The sequence below is a fragment of the Lissotriton vulgaris genome, chromosome 6 (genome assembly GCF_964263255.1).
Source record: "Lissotriton vulgaris chromosome 6, aLisVul1.2, whole genome shotgun sequence".
Taxonomy (NCBI): domain Eukaryota; kingdom Metazoa; phylum Chordata; class Amphibia; order Caudata; family Salamandridae; genus Lissotriton; species Lissotriton vulgaris.
In genome coordinates, this window is record NC_141694.1 from 1846545422 (window position 1) to 1846565249 (window position 19828).

The window sequence follows — 19828 nt, forward strand, 5'->3', positions numbered from 1 at the left end:
CTGGGCTGTCATTTTGTTGAGGTGAACATTATAATAATGGTGAGGAAGGAGCTCCCTCTAATGGCCTAACTCAGTACTGTTGTGTATGATATCCCAGGCCAGGGGTGGGCGGTGAACTCCGCTCCGCCAGCAGAGTTCACGGAGTTTGGCCTCTCCGCGCTCCACTTGGAGCACGGAGCTCTGCAAAAAAGCTCTGCCATCCGCTGGTCGAGCAAAGTAATACCGGCGCACTCACAGCAGCACTTACCCCTGCATGAACTCAACAGGATGGCATTGCAGCGCTTTATTTAAGCACTGCTTTCTATTTTGAAGGTACGGGGAGATGAAGTGATTTGCCCAGAATTACAGGACTTTGAGACGCAGCGGAGACGCAAACCTAGCTCCTCAGGTTCAAACTAAAGAATGCAGCTCTGGCCATTACGCTTGTGCTATTGGCAGGCTGCACCCCGTTCTTTACAACAATGAATATGTAGATGAACATGCTGTGCTCGACAACCGCAATTACTCTTCCATAGCCGCGCATGAAGAACAACATGTGGCTCCTACATCATTGAATGGTAACTAATGGCTTAACACAGCGAACAGGATGTTGCTGTTGTAGTTCGGAACTGCTTTGCATGAGCTAGTTTCAAACAGAATTCGTGCTACGCCAGCCAAGCCGGTGTTTTTCATGCAAATCTGCGAGCGTGTATTCGCTTGCTTTGAAAACACAAACAAACCTTTCTTTAACCTCATGGCTGCTTCTGATGGCCAACGGCCGTCGCGTACACTACCTTGGTAGTGCTGCGCACATCCGTTGGCCGTTACGGCCCCGCCCGCTCAATAGAACATTCCGGACTGGCGCAGAACGTTCTAAGCAGTTAAGGGGTTAAGAAGAGAAGTAAGTGCCCAGTCTGTGATTTAACTTGCAGCCAATGTTATGCAGCCTACAGCTGCCCAAGCGCACAGCACAGACAGAAGGAGGCCCAGCCAAGGCTCACTTCCAAAGTGTCTCAGTCAATAACAGACACGTCTCGATTGAGCATAACTCTGGCGTCTTCCCCCCAGGAGACACCAGAAGCACGCCCTGCCCACAAACCCCTCCTGACCGGACCACTGAAAGGGGTGGCTCCCTCCAGGCCTGGCTTTCCTCTCTGGGTCCGTGCTGCCAAGCCATAGGAAGTCAGTCAGGGCCAGAGCAGGACTGGCCGTAGCAGGCACCGGACGTTTCCCTGGGAGTCGGTTTTGAGCCCTTGGGTGGACGTTTTTTAGGGGGGGCAGCAAATCGTCCCCCTGTAACAAAATTGGCTGAAACTGGCCCTAACAAACAGCTAGCCCGCAACCCCCCCCCCCCAAGGGGGCCGGCCGAGCTGTTTGCCAGGGCTGTCAGCAACCTGGATTTAAACAGCACAAGAGGCCTGCCATCCCCTCTTTGTTGCCCACCCAGTCGGCTGAGGAAAGCGATTGGAAGTAGCTGGGCCTGCATGGTGAAGCATGAGGGCTGGAGAAGCAGCGCTGTAGGGCACACAGAGCTTCACAGGACCCCCACGGACCCGGGCTACCAGAGGAGGACTTTGATTTCTTCCGAATGTCTTCCCTCTCTGGGTGCCAGTTAGCAGGGTTGGACTGGGCTCTGCCAGGGAGGCACAGGATGAGACACAGCAAGGCTCTGGCACAGTTACAGGGACCCCTGCTGTGCCTGCTACTCCTGGCGCACATCACCCACATAAGTAACGTACAAATGTAGCCCTGCTTTTGTTTGGGGGGTGGAGGTGTACATGTGGGGGCAAGTGGGAGACCATTGGGGGGCGCATACCTAGAGTTCTCAACTTGTCCACATTGATGGGTTCCCTGATGATGCAGTCCTGGTTCAACTTGAACTTTCTATAAAGTCAAGTGAACGTGGCCCGCGCTTGGAACTCCGTGGACGTTCAGAGTTTTTAAGTCACTCCACGGAATTCCCTGAAGTGAAACTCCGTGAGTTCCACCCACCCGTAAGTAAGTGCTTTATTTACTGAGCTTCCGTTGTCTCCAATATTGCAGTACTTTTTCAACTTTTCCAAACCTTGAATAATTAGGTCATGCCCACAACCAGCAAGTCACAACCACCCGCGTGACTCAGTGAAGCTGGTGAACCTGTACTGGTTTGGAAGGAATGGTGTGATATATTTGAGTCCTATCTTACTGCAATAGGAGGAAATAACGACATGCTCTCAGGCACAACTTAGGAACTGACGGGAGGAACATTTACGAGACACTATCAACCCAGTCAGAGAATCATGACAAAGTGGGCAATCTAAGTTGGATTTATTCTACACCATGATAACAAACCCTGAGCATCATTGTGGAGACAAAGTGAATGTTGTCTTAGAAAGACATAAGTTATTTGGCTGGATACAAGGGAAAAATAGAAAGGTACTAGCTATATAATGGCATTGCAAGGAATGCGTGACTTGGGGGACCTGCATGATTCTTTAATCAGAGATCAACTAGTACGGTGTAGAACCTATTCCCGCCTCCAAGAAAAGCTTTTGGCTCTGAACCCGGATTTGAAGGAAGCTGTAGATCTACCCACAAGGGTAAAACGTACTGATTAATGAGTTAGAATGATCACATCTCCTAACAAACAAATACATCTATTGAAGAGCATTAAAACGGTTATACTGCAAAGAATGAAAAAAACAAAGTTACATTGTGCCGTGATAAACCCTTGATTAAATGTTATCATTGGGGGTCATTTAGCTAACCATCCTTGTGGAAGGGGCTCGATGTAGGAAATGTGGGAAGAAAATCAAAAGTGTGAATGTGGATGAGGTTGACACTGTGAAAGACAATACCAAAAGTATTGTGTTTGAAATTAATGCAGTATATTCCATGATACAGTCACCAAGTCTTTGCAGATTCCTGTCTCCCTTTCACTCTGATTGACAGATTTGGCAAACATAAATATATTATTGAAAATACGGATATCAAACCAGGTGGCTAGAATAAGGACCCTTTTCAATTAGAATGCTTGGTCCCAATGGAAATTACATTTAAGGGCAGAATGACAATAGGAAATAAAAATATTGCAAAAAAGGGACCCAACCTCCTATGGACAGAAAGACCAGAAATAACTTGAAATTATTATAAATCCCAAAGCGTACGAACCTGTTCTTATGGTAAATCGCTCTTTCACAGGAGAAGAGGAATGCAAGGAATTTCTTTAAGTATTTGCTGGTGGATTAGGACTTCTTTCTCATTTCCAACACAAAGTTCAACCTAAATCTTCTGCCAGGCCTGTATTAAATATGGTCTGTCCCGTTCCGCACATGATGAAAGAGCCTTTGAAAAAAAGCTTCACAATCTCCTGAAACGTAAAGTTGTTAAATCCATGGTTGGCTCCAATAGTCATCACGGTCAAGGGGGGTGGGAAACACTTACTTAGATTTAAGGGATCTAAATGCTAATATATGGGTGGGTCGCCATCCCCTTCCCTGCATAAACGAAATGTTGAGTATTATAGGAGAAGCAAGCTGATCTTCAGTGTTCGATTTGTCAGAGGAATACCATTAAGTTGTGTTACACCCAGATTCCCGTGCCCCCACTTCCTTCACAACGCCTTTTGGGGATTTACAATGGTGTTGCATGCCATTCGGGTTGGCCTCTGCTGCCATTACCTTTCAATGCATAATGCAAAAGGTACCGCAGTCCGAATGATCAAGACGACATATGGTAAAGATGAGACAAGTCACAAGAAGATTTTAATGCAAGTATTAAGGAGATTTAAAAAAGCCGGTCTGACCATAAAAAAGAGAAATGTGAAATATTAGTAGGATTGGTCTCATATTTAGGTCACACATTGTCCAATGACAGTATTAAGCCCAAGATAAATCTGGTAGAAGATGTTGGCACAGCACCCATGCCGCCAAACCAAATATGAGGTAAGGTCTTTTTTCCTGAATACTCTTCCAAATTTAGTCTATAATGTTACAGCCCTGACGAAGTTCCCACTGGCAAAGTTTCGGGAACGAAACGCGTTGGCTGTGTGCCAGTTTTAAGAAAATTATTGAATAAAAGGACTAATTTATGGAATAATTCATTACGCTGCTTCATTGACTCCAAGAAAGAGTGCACCATCCAATTTCCTTTTTCAACCTGGACCAGTGTAAATGCTTCTAACTGACGATTACTAGCAGCCGGAAAACACGGCAAAGGCATAAAAACATAATTTTTACTCATTAGAGGTTGCAATGTGTGCGAATGGAGTCAACAGCTGCTACAGGGGTCAGAAGTTGTGTATCTTCATGTTAAAATATTAAATACCTGACCAGGCTAAGTTTGCACATGATTTTTTTAAGACAACAAGATTAATAGTTTAGGGTCATACATTGATCATGTGATTAGAACATGGAAAGGGGGGGCACTTACTTCTTGTTCAGCTCTTTGGCGTGCTGCAACGAGAGAAGAAAGACATTCATTTGCAAACACAGTTTATGATTCACTGGCCTATCCACCGCCCCCCCACACCCAATTGTTCCATGTTTTAAAAAAAAGATATATATAATTTAAAACTGAGGTTGCTTTTTTTCACAAAGTCTGTATTTTGGCAGATGACAATACCGGGGATAAAAGAAAGTGATTTGCCCAGGATCATGCTATTTTGCCAAAAGGAGAAGCCAGGATTAAAATTCAAGCGTTCTGTTTCCCAAGCCAACAGTTCATCCACTAAGCTGATGTCTTCCTAGATTCATTAGATTGAAAACCCCATGATATTAACCCTGCACTCACTGCTGCAGCACCTGCCCCATGGTAAGTCAGGAGATGGAAGCTAGTAGAGGATTTCAGTAAATCCATAGAAACTGGTTGAACCCCACCAGACGGAGATTTCCCTTTGCAGTTCTAACTGAGACGCACCGTTTTTCTCCCTTTTCAGGTTAACTTTAGCTGGAGCTGTGGACTCTGTGTAGGTAATACATTCAGGTGTGTCTTTTAGTGCACTTTAACCTTTGACCTCCTGGTCCAGCAGAAGAGGGGGAAGGAGGAGGAAAGAAGTTTTTGTGAACATCCCAGGACATTCAGGAATGGACTACTTTAGTCGATGCTACAGATGTGGTGGGACATGAATTCTAAAATGTAGGAACCCGTGTTCCAGCTGCTACTGGTTGTGAAATTAGAGATCAAGGTCCTTGAAGACAACACAGGCTCCAGATGTTCACATGTGAGACTTGGGGCAATGAGACACCAAGGTAGAAAGAGACTATCAGCGGCAGGGATATGTACCTAGAAATGTGCCAACCACTGACGGTGTATATGATGTGGAAGTCACTTGTCCTCCTACATTGAGAGCCCTGAGGTTATTTGACCAAATGCTGCTATTAGCAGGGGCAACAACAGAATCACAATCCTTAAGGTGTGGAGAAAACTGATGGGGGCATTTTGTTCCTTCCCTGTGGTTCTTGGCTACAGATGTTTGTGTGATTTAGGGTAAGGGGTGGGCATAGGTAAATGAGGGGCATAGTGAAGCTTCCAGATGAGAGAGGTTATCTTTCCTAACAGGATCACTTTGTTCATTTTTGTTGAATATGTGGTAAGGCACAACCCCACAACCCACATTGAAGAGGTTTGCAATAGATCTGATTTGACTTTTAAAAAGTAAAATAAATAATATTAGAAAAGGCAGGTGGAGTTGACCCAGATAGCAGGGCTGCACTTGCCAGTTAGGACAATATATGCATCCCTCCTGTATGATGTGTGTTTAGGGAAGCAGAGAGTGTACCCAGAAACCCCTGGGTATTTGTGGCATCATGTCCTTATGCACCTGCGTCCTAGTGTCAAACTTATGAGACAGCTGTAACTTTTACAACATAAAACAGGCTCAATTTACCACAACCAAGGGGGTAAAAAATTATTCGGTCCTGAAGGATTCAAATTTGTAATCGTTCACCTCCAAGCTTCTTTTGCGTACTCCGTATCTTTAATGGAACTCTCACTATCAGAGCGCAGTAGCCTTTCTGGGAAGGTAGATAAATAACAGAACACTCTTGTGGTGCCCAAGCTCTGGTGCAGAACAAAGGGCAGAACAAAAATGGATCCCATTGCTTTGGAAGCTCCGGGATGCAGATCTGCTCAGAGATGCATAACATCTGTTGGAGGTGTCTGACTTCTAACTCCTAATGCACATTGTTAGGCCACACGTAGCCTCCCCCTTTGTCCTGCACTGGAAGCTGTTTGGAAATGGCAGCATCCCTGCCCAGGAAGTCTGCACTGTCTCCCTGAGAATGTATATTCATATCACCCTCAACCACATGGCCCAGCTTTAAACTGAACTTAGCTTCTCGTTATCGCCCCTTGAAATGGATAAAAGATGCCCATGCAGGACAAACCCTTGTATTTGTGTAGACTTTAGAAGTAGCTCAACAGCCCCAGCTTGAAAAGACACCTGACCAGGGCACTCTGTGTTACTGCTCTCCCGGTGAACATGGCCCGGTGTTCCTTATTTCCGACCACTGGATCCTCAGTGTTCCTGTTACATTGACATTTGAACTTTGGACATTATATTTCATGGGTGGAAATTCTCATTCAGGTTTTGGTGGTGAACTTTTGGATTTTACAGACTTATTACATCTTTATCCCCCCGCCCAAATCACCTTTCACCCCTGTCTGTGTATTTCCCACCCCACTCCCTGGAGTAGTGCTGGGCTCCAGTAATGCGTAACAAAGACGCGCACTGAACCCCAAAAGTGGGGGCTCCTGTCACCTGCAGGAAGGCGGCCATCTGCGGCTCCTCCATGGACTGGATGGCGGTCTCCACCAGCTTGGAGGTGACCTCGAGATGGTCGCCATGTTGGCGGATGAGGGCGCGCACGTGCTGCAGCTTCTCCTCCTGCTCTCGAGCGATGAACTGCAGCAGCTCCTTCTTGCGCTCCTCCAAGATGGCGTACAGGGAGTCGAAGCGCTGGCTCAGGTGCTGCTTCTGGCGCCGGCTGTTTTCCTGCGGATGAATGCAGAGGGGTGAAGAGGTTAAAAGAGTGCACTACAGACTGTTCAGCTGGAGAGGGGGCGTGTTTTAAGGTACACACTATCTGGATATATAATAAGGCACATATGGAGTATAGGGGGTATATCTACACATTGGGTACGGTTAAGACGCATCAACGCTCATCGCTCGTGTAAAAAGAGGTACCCCTTTTAATAAATGTAGATGTATAAAACTAAAATATAACTTTGTTGAAGCCTGAAAATCATGTTTAGTTTTCTGTCAGCAGGAATCATAGGCAACAGCACTTTGGATCAGTACTTTGTTGTGCTTTAAATGGGCAGGTGCTGTCCGGTACTGAGTACTTGCACTTCCTCAATTTGAAAGTGAGATTGCCTGCACTTCTCAGCATTGCTGCAGTACATTTAATGGCAGATTACAGGCACTTCTCAGGAACAAACTGGTACTGTGGCTAATGAGTACCAGCACTTCAGTATTTCCATTTATAGCTTTGGTACTTTGTCTGGCCAAAACGTCACCTCGGTGGTAGGTGTTGATACGTGGGCAATTGTCTAAGACCCTGTCTCATCATAGAGGTTATACTTAGACGGAAGGCAGAGCATTTGCAGAATATCAAACCTGATATTCAGGAGCTGTGCCAGGCACAGCCTTGTAGAAAGAGAAAAAGTAGTGTCTCCTTTTTCTATGAAATATTTTTATGGTGCATAATAATGAATTTCTTCAGACTCTTGAATGTTACTCTTTGTCTTTTGCGTTGCCCTCCCTTTCGTCTGGGTATTTTGTTTAAGCATACTTAACAAGGCCCAAGGGTTTCTGGGATTAGAAGAACGTTTTGGAAGGTGATGTGAATTAGCCCCGAGTTGACCCCTTTCATCACAGACAAAGATGGCTGCCATCGGCCTCTAGACCCACATATGAGGGTACAACACGGTTTGGGGAGCCTGCCAGAAATTCATCGAAGAATACCTGTTCCTGGGAGCAGTCAGAACGTCACACCTCAGAATCACCCTCAAGGCATTGTCCTATGGAAGGAGGCAGGATCATAGGGTTTTTTCAATTCAAGACAACCTCCTTTTCAGAAGCCTCTGATGAGAAAGGGTAGGTGGCGAAAGGGGGTCGGGTTACCTGGGCGAGGGCGAGCAGAGGGGCCCTTGGGTCCACTGTCCATGTATCTTTTAAAGGACACGTTTTAAATGCTGTCTTTGTTGAAGGCGAAAGTGGAAATCTTTCCACATTGCACAGATTATGACGTTTGAGCTAGTGAGTCTGGTTCCTTAAGTGAAAAAAGGTTTTATGTAAAAGTTTCCACACAAAAATGTTTTAGGACAATTTTTAGGACAGGTTCTAGGATAATTCTGCTAAAAAGTGGGGTTTGGAGTGTTTTTCTCCCGGAAACCTGATTGTAACTGAAGGTTTCTCGAACAATTCATTTCTTTTAAAACGCTGAACAATTTATCAGATTTATAAAGATTGCAAAGTTGAAAACAAACTTCATAAAAATGTCCTAGGAGGAAATCCTTGCAACTTTTCACAGCAGCAATCCTGGTCGCCATGTGATGGCTGGCCCTGCGGCAGACTGCTGATCTGTTCTAATCATAGAATCAAAAAATCCGAAATCTAGGATTGTATGTTTTTACTCTGTCACATCCTCCTATATTCACTAAAATCCCACACTTCACTACCCCTTCCCTTCCTCCTTTCCGGGCACACGCAAAAAATGATAAATGCCGTGTTGTAAATGTAAATGTGTGTGTCTTGTAAAGCGCACTGCTACCCGGAGGCGTCCTGGCGCTATAGACCGCTGGGGAACCCGTCCTGGCTTTCCCTGTGAGATGTTCCCTCCTGGGTATCTCCAAGGTGAAACCAGGCATCCCCGGCGTTTGTGGGGGGCTGTTGTGGAGATGAGGCAAGCTAATGCCCAGAGTTGCCGAGTGTGATCCCTCATTAGAGTAGGTACCGAGGCGAGAATTATCGAGTCCGCTGACCCTGGTTCACAACCCTGCCGCGTCGGGGATTGAACCCTGGTCCCGGGCCGTCCTCCACTTCCGGGTGTGGCGCCTCTAACCAGTGAGCCACGCTGTATGCAATGTATATCAAAACAATGTTTTTAAACACTATGGGCCCGATGTAGGTAGCCAAATACCGGTCGGTGATGGCCGAAATTACCGAATTTTGGCCGTTACCGACCGGTATTGGGCTTTCCAGATGTAGGTGGCATTTTTTAAGGATTCAGTATTTTACCGAATCGGTAATTTAAGGAATTGGTAAAATACAGAATTCTTAAATACCGATTCTGTAAATTACCGAATCCTGATATGTAGGGAGCACTCAAATGAGTGATTTTCCCATCTTAGGATTCGTTATTTACCACCAACTACAAGTTGGTGGTAAATAATGAAAACCTCTGAAAAAGCATTTTTTTTTGCTTTTCCAACAGTGACATGTTGCAGACATACATAGGGCATGTATGTCTGCAACATGTGCACCCATACACAATTGAGGGGTGCAACAGGGTGTCAAAGTGCCACCCTGCCACCCTTCAATGTTTCCCAAATTTACCAAATCGGTATTTACCGATTCGGTAATTGACATTCATTCCTATGGGCCTCCAGGCCCATAGGAATGAATGGCAATTACCGAATCGGTAAATACCGATTTGGTAATTACCGAAACTTACCGATTCGGTAATCTTTTACCTACATCTCAATTGCCTGTTCTTAAATACCGAATCGGTATGATTTGGTATTTAAGAATCGGTAATCTGGGATTACCTACATCGAGCCCTATGTGATCAAATAACATGGCGTTTTCTAATGGTACACTAGAGTAAATTTGTTATTTCTTAAATTTTCTGGTGTGTTTGTTCTGGGACCCTTTCTCATAACAATTGACATTTTGGGTAGACCCTTCCTTTGCACTATGATCTGTTCTAAGGGGCAGCACGGGTGTGGGTTTTCATCTTCTATGATTGCAGCTCCTGCCACACTCAAGTCCCCTTTCCCCACCTCCAGTTCAGTAATGGCCGCCCTCATGTCCATCCGCTGAGCTTACCTCGATGGTCTTGCAGATCTCCTCCATCTGTGAGATGATCGCCTGGATCCTGTCGTTCCCGGCCACCATCATGGCGATGCCATCGCTCAGCTCGCTCTGTGGGAGGGTGGACAAAAATGGTCAGCTCTGCAGCAACCGAGAGTCTGTGTATCCACCGCAGAACATCACCCAGAGCTAAGAGGAGCCCAAGGGTCAACAGGAAAACAAATCACTTCAAGCATAGAAATTAGTTATCTAGAGAAACATTATCCAGGGGATTGAGTTGTTGGGCTTTGTATGTGTGCACTATAGACCACGAGTAACTCCTAGTCTGATGGGTGTGCCCAGATGTAGGTCCTGTAGCACTCTTTGCCATAGGACTCAACCTGCACCACTTGCATGAGACTCAGAAAGGCTTATAAACATCTGGAGTTGCTTATGGTCCATCAGGAGGCAGCAGATCCAAGCCAAACAAAGCAGCCTATACCCTATCATCAGGAATGATCACCATTGGCGCCCAAGCTACAGAAACTCCACTCTCATCACCTGGACTCCTCGGTGCTGGGCGTATGGTTCAGATAGAAAGTTCTATGAATTATTCATTTGCTGCAATGTTTTATATTATGCAACATTAACTTTAATATCCATAAAATAAGCGCCTCTCTCTGGTCCATCCAATAAGGTCAAGAAGAGATATTGAGAGGGTTCAATGAGTCAAACTTTAAAGAAATATGAATGAAGGTGGTCTGCACTCCTTATTCTCCATTTGTATTCCTTTACTTTGTTATTCCATAAATTTAAACCTGTTGCGTGCTACCCGGATTGTGTAAGCCCAATACACCTTTCGGAACCTCAACATGTGGGGAGTGCGCAGATACACACTCCACTCCAAGGTGCACAGCGTTGTGCAGATTTCAAATCCATCTTAATTTTAAACCGTTTAATCTTTGTCTGTAAGTTTCTTCAATCTTTGTCAAGTCATTTGTCATTGTTCTTCCTTATGCATCAAGTACACACGTTTTCCATACTGTATTTAGGTAACCTCTCATATTTTTATGTGTCAATCCGGACTTCTTTAAAAATAAGATCCCAATACACCAAGTTGTTCAGAGCAGCATTCATTTATTTCAAGCCCAATGCATTTCGGGCTGCCGTCCAGCCCTTCGTCAGGGGTAACTGTGAAAGGACAATTATGGATGATACATTACTTATCTGCATAGACTATATCACATTTAACATTTCTTGCCAGAATTTCCTTTGTTTACAAATTTACAAAAATTAATATTAGACGTTGCGCATCAGTGAATAAGCCTCCTAAAGTGCATCACATTTCACAAACCAAAGTCTGTGTAGTCTAAGTTCAAATTAATCCTAGAACTTCCCTTAAAGTTATCTTGCATGCCACTTCTTAAGAATTATGTTAGTCAAAAAAACGCTACTGAAAACACATCAAGGGCTCATTTAATCTTCTTGTTTTGCAATGATTAACGTCTTACGAACATAAATCTGCACTGCATCTACTGAACCCTGCCGAGGTTATCTATCTATTTCCTAGTGTCTTACGATACTCACAACCTTCCATCGGTCAATTGTCGGCTTAAAATCATTAGTACAACCGTGTTTCAATGATCAACATACCTGCTCGCGTTTTACATTTCTATCAGCTCACGCCGCGCGCTGCGCACTGCACATAATTCAATCTCCCGCGCTAATGCGCCGTGTTTAAACAGTTTGTGCTCCACCCCCTACCTCTCCACCTGACACATTAGTAACTGGCATGCCGAAACTTCCTCCCCCATAATGCACCAAACAGTCCGCTTTTACATTGCGTACTTGTCCTAAAAATTCGTACTCAAATCTAAAACGATAAATGTTCTAAATCTTTGTCGTTTTTAGCAAAAGAGTCCATGTTTAATCCATTCTTTTTAATAATTATCTTTACAGTCCTTCCTGATATTTGTAGGTATCAGCGTCTCCAATTGTTGCTCCGAACTCGATGTTCCTCTGTGAGTGCCATCATCAGTTCATGCATTTTGTCTCCATTCTTTTTCATGGGTGCAATAACCAACGGGGGGCTAGTATTTACTAAATATGAATGAAGGTGGTCTGCACTCCTCATTCTCCATTTGTATTCCTTTACTTTTTTATTCCATAAATTTAAACCTGTTGCGTGCTACCCGGATTGCTTAAGCCCAATACACCTTTCGGAACCTCAACATGTCGGGAGTGCGCAGATACACACTCCACTCCAAGGTGCACAGCGTTGTGCGGATTTCAAAACCATCTTAATTTTAAACCGTTTAATCTTTGTCTGTAAGTTTCTTCAATCTTTGTCAAGTCATTTGTCATTGTTCTTCCTTATGCATCAAGTACACACGTTTTCCATACTGTATTTAGGTAACTTCTCATATTTTTATGTGTCCATCCGGACTTCTTTAAAAATAAGATCCCAATACACCAAGTTGTTCAGAGCAGCATTCATTTATTTCAAGCCCAATGCATTTCGGGCTGCCGTCCAGACCTTCGTCAGGGTTAACTGTGAAAGGACAATTATGGATGATACATTACTTATCTGCATAGACTATATCACATTTAACATTTCTTTTCAGAATTTCCTTTGTTTACAAATTTACAAAAATTAATATTAGACGTTGCGCATCAGTGAATAAGCCTCCTAAAGTGCATCACATTTCACAAACCAAAGTCCGTGTAGTCTAAGTTCAAATTAATCCTAGCACTTCCCTTAAAGTTATCTTGCATGCCACTTCTTAAGAATTATGTTAGTCAAAAAAACGCTACTGAAAACACATCACGGGCTCATTTAATCTTCTTGTTTTGCAATGATTAACGTCTTACGAACATAAATCTGCACTGCATCTACTGAACCCTGCCGAGGTTATCTATCTATTTCCTAGTGTCTTACGATACTCACAACCTTCCATCGGTCAATTGTCGGCTTAAAATCATTAGTACAACCGTGTTTCAATGATCAACATACCTGCTCGCGTTTTACATTTCTATCAGCTCACGTCGCGCGCTGCGCGCTGCACATAATTCAATCTCCCGCGCTAATGCGCAGTGTTAAACAGTTTGTGCTCCACCCCCTACCTCTCCACCTGACACATTAGTAACTGGCATGCCGAAACTTCCTCCCCCATAATGCACCAAACAGTCCGCTTTTACATTGCGTACTTGTCCTAAAAATTCGTACTCAAATCTAAAACGATAAATGTTCTAAATCTTTGGCGTTTTTAGCAAAAGAGTCCATGTTTAATCCATTCTTTTTAATAATTATCTTTACAGTCCTTCCTGATATTTGTAGGTATCAGCGTCTCCAATTGTTGCTCCGAACTCGATGTTCCTCTGTGTGTGCCACCATCAGTTCATGCATTTTGTCTCCATTCTTTTTCATGGGTGGAATAACCAACGGGGGGCTAGTATTTACTAAATATGAATGAAGGTGGCCTGCACTCCTTATTCTCCATTTGTATTCCTTTACTTTTTTATTCCATAAATTTAAACCTGTTGCGTGCTACCCGGATTGTGTAAGCCCAATACACCTTTCGGAACCTCAACATGTGGGGAGTGCGCAGATACACACTCCACTCCAAGGTGCACAGCGTTGTGTGGATTTCAAATCCATCTTAATTTTAAACCGTTTAATCTTTGTCTGTAAGTTTCTTCAATCTTTGTCAAGTCATTTGTCATTGTTCTTCCTTATGCATCAAGTACACACGTTTTCCATACTGTACTTAGGTAACTTCTCATATTTTTATGTGTCCATCCGGACTTCTTTAAAAATAAGATCCCAATACACCAAGTTGTTCAGAGCAGCATTCATTTATTTCAAGCCCAATGCATTTCGGGCTGCCGTCCAGCCCTTCGTCAGGGGTAACTGTGAAAGGACAATTATGGATGATACATTACTTATCTGCATAGACTATATCACATTTAACATTTCTTTTCAGAATTTCCTTTGTTTACAAATTTACAAAAATTAATATTAGACGTTGCGCATCAGTGAATAAGCCTCCTAAAGTGCATCACATTTCACAAACCAAAGTCCGTGTAGTCTAAGTTCAAATTAATCCTAGCACTTCCCTTAAAGTTATCTTGCATGCCACTTCTTAAGAATTATGTTAGTCAAAAAAACGCTACTGAAAACACATCACGGGCTCATTTAATCTTCTTGTTTTGCAATGATTAACGTCTTACGAACATAAATCTGCACTGCATCTACTGAACCCTGCCGAGGTTATCTATCTATTTCCTAGTGTCTTACGATACTCACAACCTTCCATCGGTCAATTGTCGGCTTAAAATCATTAGTACAACCGTGTTTCAATGATCAACATACCTGCTCGCGTTTTACATTTCTATCAGCTCACGTCGCGCGCTGCGCGCTGCACATAATTCAATCTCCCGCGCTAATGCGCAGTGTTAAACAGTTTGTGCTCCACCCCCTACCTCTCCACCTGACACATTAGTAACTGGCATGCCGAAACTTCCTCCCCCATAATGCACCAAACAGTCCGCTTTTACATTGCGTACTTGTCCTAAAAATTCGTACTCAAATCTAAAACGATAAATGTTCTAAATCTTTGGCGTTTTTAGCAAAAGAGTCCATGTTTAATCCATTCTTTTTAATAATTATCTTTACAGTCCTTCCTGATATTTGTAGGTATCAGCGTCTCCAATTGTTGCTCCAAAATCGATGTTCCTCTGTGTGTGCCACCATCAGTTCATGCATTTTGTCTCCATTCTTTTTCATGGGTGGAATAACCAACGGGGGGCTAGTATTTACTAAATATGAATGAAGGTGGCCTGCACTCCTTATTCTCCATTTGTATTCCTTTACTTTTTTATTCCATAAATGTAAACCTGTTGCGTGCTACCCGGATTGTGTAAGCCCAATACACCTTTCGGAACCTCAACATGTGGGGAGTGCGCAGATACACACTCCACTCCAAGGTGCACAGCGTTGTGTGGATTTCAAATCCATCTTAATTTTAAACCGTTTAATCTTTGTCTGTAAGTTTCTTCAATCTTTGACAAGTCATTTGTCATTGTTCTTCCTTATGCATCAAGTACACACGTTTTCCATACTGTACTTAGGTAACTTCTCATATTTTTATGTGTCCATCCGGACTTCTTTAAAAATAAGATCCCAATACACCAAGTTGTTCAGAGCAGCATTCATTTATTTCAAGCCCAATGCATTTCGGGCTGCCGTCCAGCCCTTCGTCAGGGGTAACTGTGAAAGGACAATTATGGATGATACATTACTTATCTGCATAGACTATATCACATTTAACATTTCTTTTCAGAATTTCCTTTGTTTACAAATTTACAAAAATTAATATTAGACGTTGCGCATCAGTGAATAAGCCTCCTAAAGTGCAGCACATTTCACAAACCAAAGTCTGTGTAGTCTAAGTTCAAATTAATCCTAGAACTTCCCTTAAAGTTATCTTGCATGCCACTTCTTAAGAATTATGTTAGTCAAAAAAACGCTACTGAAAACACATCACGGGCTCATTTAATCTTCTTGTTTTGCAATGATTAACGTCTTACGAACATAAATCTGCACTGCATCTACTGAACCCTGCCGAGGTTATCCAACTATTTCCTAGTGTCTTACGATACTCACAACCTTCCATCAGTCGATTGTCGGCTTAAAATCATTAGTACAACGGTGTTTCAATGATCAACATACCTGCTCGCGTTTTACATTTCTATCAGCTCACGCCGCGCGCTGCACATAATTCAATCTCCCGCGCTAATGCGCCGTGTTTAAACAGTTTGTGCTCCACCCCCTACCTCTCCACCTGACACATTAGTAACTGGCATGCCGAAACTTCCTCAGTTACTAATGTGTCAGGTGGAGAGGTAGGGGGTGGAGCACAAACTGTTTAAACACAGCGCATTAGCGCGGGAGATTGAATTATGTGCAGCGCGCAGCGCGTGGCGTGAGCTGATAGAAATGTAAAACGCGAGCAGGTATGTTGATCATTGAAACACGGTTGTACTAATGATTTTAAGCCGAAAATCGACCGATGGAAGGTTGTGAGTATCGTAAGACACTAGGAAATACATAGATAACCTCGGCAGGGTTCAGTAGATGCAGTGCAGATTTATGTTGGTAAGACGTTAATCATTGCAAAACAAGAAGATTAAATGAGCCTGTGATGTGTTTTCAGTAGCGTTTTTTTGACTAACATAATTCTTAAGAAGTGGCATGCAAGATAACTTTAAGGGAAGTTTTAGGATTAATTTGAACTTAGACTACACGGACTTTGGTTTGTGAAATGTGATGCATTTTAGGAGGCTTATTCACTGATGCGCAACGTCTAATATTAATTTTTGAAAATTTTTAAACAAAGGAAATTCTGAAAAGAAATAGTAAATGTGATATAGTCTATGCAGATAAGTAATGTATCATCCATAATTGTCCTTTCACAGTTACCCCTGACGAAGGCCTGGACGGCAGCCCGAAATGCATTGGGCTTGAAATAAATGAATGCTGCTCTGAACAACTTGGTGTATTGGGATCTTTTTTTTAAAGAAGTCCGGATGGACACATACAAATATGAGAAGTTACCTAAATACAGTATGGAAAACATGTGTACTTGATGCATAAGGAAGAACAATGACAAATGACTTGACAAAGATTGAAGAAACTTACAGACAAAGATTAAACGGTTTAAAATTAAGATGGATTTGAAATCCGCACAATGCTGTGCACCTTGGAGTGGAGTGTGTATCTGCGCACTCCCCACATGTTGAGGTTCCGAAAGGTGTATTGGGCTTACACAATCCGGGTAGCACGCAACAGGTTTAAATTTATGGAATAAAAAAGTAAAGGAATACAAATGGAGAATAAGGAGTGCAGACCACCTTCTTCATATTTAGTAAATACTAGCCCCCCGTTGATTATTGCACCCATGAAAAAGAATGGAGACAAAATGCATGAACTGATGATGGCACACACAGAGGAACATCGAGTTCGGAGCAACAATTGGAGACGCTGATACCTACAAATATCAGGAAGGACTGTAAAGATAATTATTAAAAAGAATGGATTAAACATGGACTCTTTTGCTAAAAACGACAAAGATTTAGAACATTTATCGTTTTAGATTTGAGTACGAATTTTTAGGACAAGTACGCAATGTAAAAGCGGACTGTTTGGTGCATTATGGGGGAGGAAGTTTCGGCATGCCAGTTACTAATGTGTCAGGTGGAGAGGTAAGGGGTGGAGCACAAACTGTTTAAACACGGCGCATTAACGCGGGAGATTGAATTATGTGCAGCGCGCAGCGCGCGGCGTGAGCTGATAGAAATGTAAAACGCGAGCAGGTATGTTGATCATTGAAACACGGTTGTACTAATGATTTTAAGCCGACAATCGACCGATGGAAGGTTGTGAGTATCGTAAGGCACTAGGAAATAGATGGATAACCTCGGCAGGGTTCAGTAGATGCAGTGCAGATTTATGTTCGTAAGACGTTAATCATTGCAAAACAAGAAGATTAAATGAGCCTGTGATGTGTTTTCAGTAGCGTTTTTTTGACCAACATAATTCTTAAGAAGTGGCATGCAAGATAACTTTAAAGGAAGTTCTAGGATTAATTTGAACTTAGACTACACGGACTTTGGTTTGTGAAATGTGATGCACTTTAGGAGGCTTATTCACTGATGCGCAACGTCTAATATTAATTTTCGTAAATTTGTAAACAAAGGAAATTCTGAAAAGAAATGTTAAATGTGATATAGTCTATGCAGATAAGTAATGTATCATCCATAATTGTCCTTTCACAGTTACCCCTGACGAAGGGCTGGACGGCAGCCCGAAATGCATTGGGCTTGAAATAAATGAATGCTGCTCTGAACAACTTGGTGTATTGGGATCTTATTTTTAAAAAAGTCCGGATGGACACATAAAAATATGAGAAGTTACCTAAATACAGTATGGAAAACGTGTGTACTTGATGCATAAGGAAGAACAATGACAAATGACTTGACAAAGATTGAAGAAACTTACAGACAAAGATTAAATGGTTTAAAATTAAGATGGATTTGAAATCCGCACAACGCTGTGCACCTTGGAGTGGAGTGTGTATCTGCGCACTCCCCACATGTTGAGGTTCCGAAAGGTGTATTGGGCTTACACAATCTGGGTAGCACGCAACAGTTTTAAATTTATGGAATAAAAAAGTAAAGGAATACAAATGGAGAATAAGGAGTGCAGACCACCTTCATTCATATTTAGTAAATACTAGCCCCCCGTTGGTTATTGCACCCATGAAAAAGAATGGAGACAAAATGCATGAACTGATGATGGCACACACAGAGGAACATCGAGTTCGGAGCAACAATTGGAGACGCTGATACCTACAAATATCAGGAAGGACTGTAAAGATAATTATTAAAAAGAATGGATTAAACATGGACTCTTTTGCTAAAAACGACAAAGATTTAGAACATTTATCGTTTTAGATTTGAGTACGAATTTTTAGGACAAGTACGCAATGTAAAAGCGGACTGTTTGGTGCATTATGGGGGAGGAAGTTTCGGCATGCCAGTTACTAATGTGTCAGGTGGAGAGGTAGGGGGTGGAGCACAAACTGTTTAAACACGGCGCATTAGCGCGGGAGATTGAATTATGTGCAGCGCGCAGCGCGTGGCGTGAGCTGATAGAAATGTAAAACGCGAGCAGGTATGTTGATCATTGAAACACGGTTTTACTAATGATTTTTAGCCGACAATCGACCGATGGAAGGTTGTGAGTATCGTAAGACACTAGGAAATAGATAGATAACGTCTGCAGGGTTCAGTAGATGCAGTGCAGATTTATGTTCGTAAGACGTTAATCATTGCAAAACAAGAAGATTAAATGAGCCCGTGATGTGTTTTCAGTAGCGTTTTTTTGACTAACATAATTCTTAAGAAGTGGCTTGCAAGATAACTTTAAGGGAAGTTCTAGGATTAATTTTAACTTAGACTACACAGACTTTGGTTTGTGAAATGTGATGCACTTTAGGAGGCTTATTCACTGATGCGCAACGTCTAATATTAATTTTTGTAAATTTGTAAACAAAGGAAATTCTGAAAAGAAATGTTAAATGTGATATAGTCTATGCAGATAAGTAATGTATCATCCATAATTGTCCTTTCACAGTTACCCCTGATGAAGGGCTGGACGGCAGCCCGAAATGCATTGGGCTTGAAATAAATGAATGCTGCTCTGAACAACTTGGTGTATTGGGATCTTATTTTTAAAGAAGTCCGGATGGACACATAAAAATATGAGAAGTTACCTAAATACAGTATGGAAAACGTGTGTACTTGATGCATAAGGAAGAACAATGACAAATGACTTGACAAAGATTGAAGAAACTTACAGACAAAGATTAAACGGTTTAAAATTAAGATGGATTTGTGCACCTTGGAGTGGAGTGTGTATCTGCGCACTCCCCACATGTTAAACTTTAAAGAAAGGCAAAACCGTGCTATGAGAGATAGTAAAGCTCAACTCATACATCATTAGGCTGCTTGGGATTTTGGAGGGTTAAAGACATGACCTTGGATTTCATGTTAAACCCATAATATGAGGATTGAGGTTTTAAAGCACTAGCTCAGTGGCAGAATGACTTTTGTAAATGTGGGTAGACAATGTCATCCATATGGAATCACCCACAACAATTTCCTGCTTGCGCTCATGAGGAAAAGTATATTATGGTAACAAGCATTAGCCACCCTTACAGGCTCAAGTAGAACCTGAAGGATGCACTCCATTTTTACGCAAAGTATTAGCGCTAAACGCAGAATTACTCTTCT

The 19828-nt window shown here is 42.6% G+C and overlaps 1 protein-coding gene across 1 annotated transcript in view; it reads right to left on the reverse strand.

The window, feature by feature from the left end:
- Positions 1 to 19828, reverse strand: part of TRIM54 (tripartite motif containing 54) — a 196286-nt gene that overhangs the window by 33907 nt on the left and 142551 nt on the right. Inside the window, exons 4-6 of the mRNA XM_086928151.1 lie at positions 10010 to 10105; positions 6719 to 6952; positions 4390 to 4412 (exon numbers count right to left, since the gene is read on the reverse strand). Of these exons, the coding sequence (XP_086784277.1) occupies positions 4390 to 4412; positions 6719 to 6952; positions 10010 to 10105 (353 nt within the window). The remainder of the gene's footprint in view (positions 1 to 4389; positions 4413 to 6718; positions 6953 to 10009; positions 10106 to 19828) is intronic.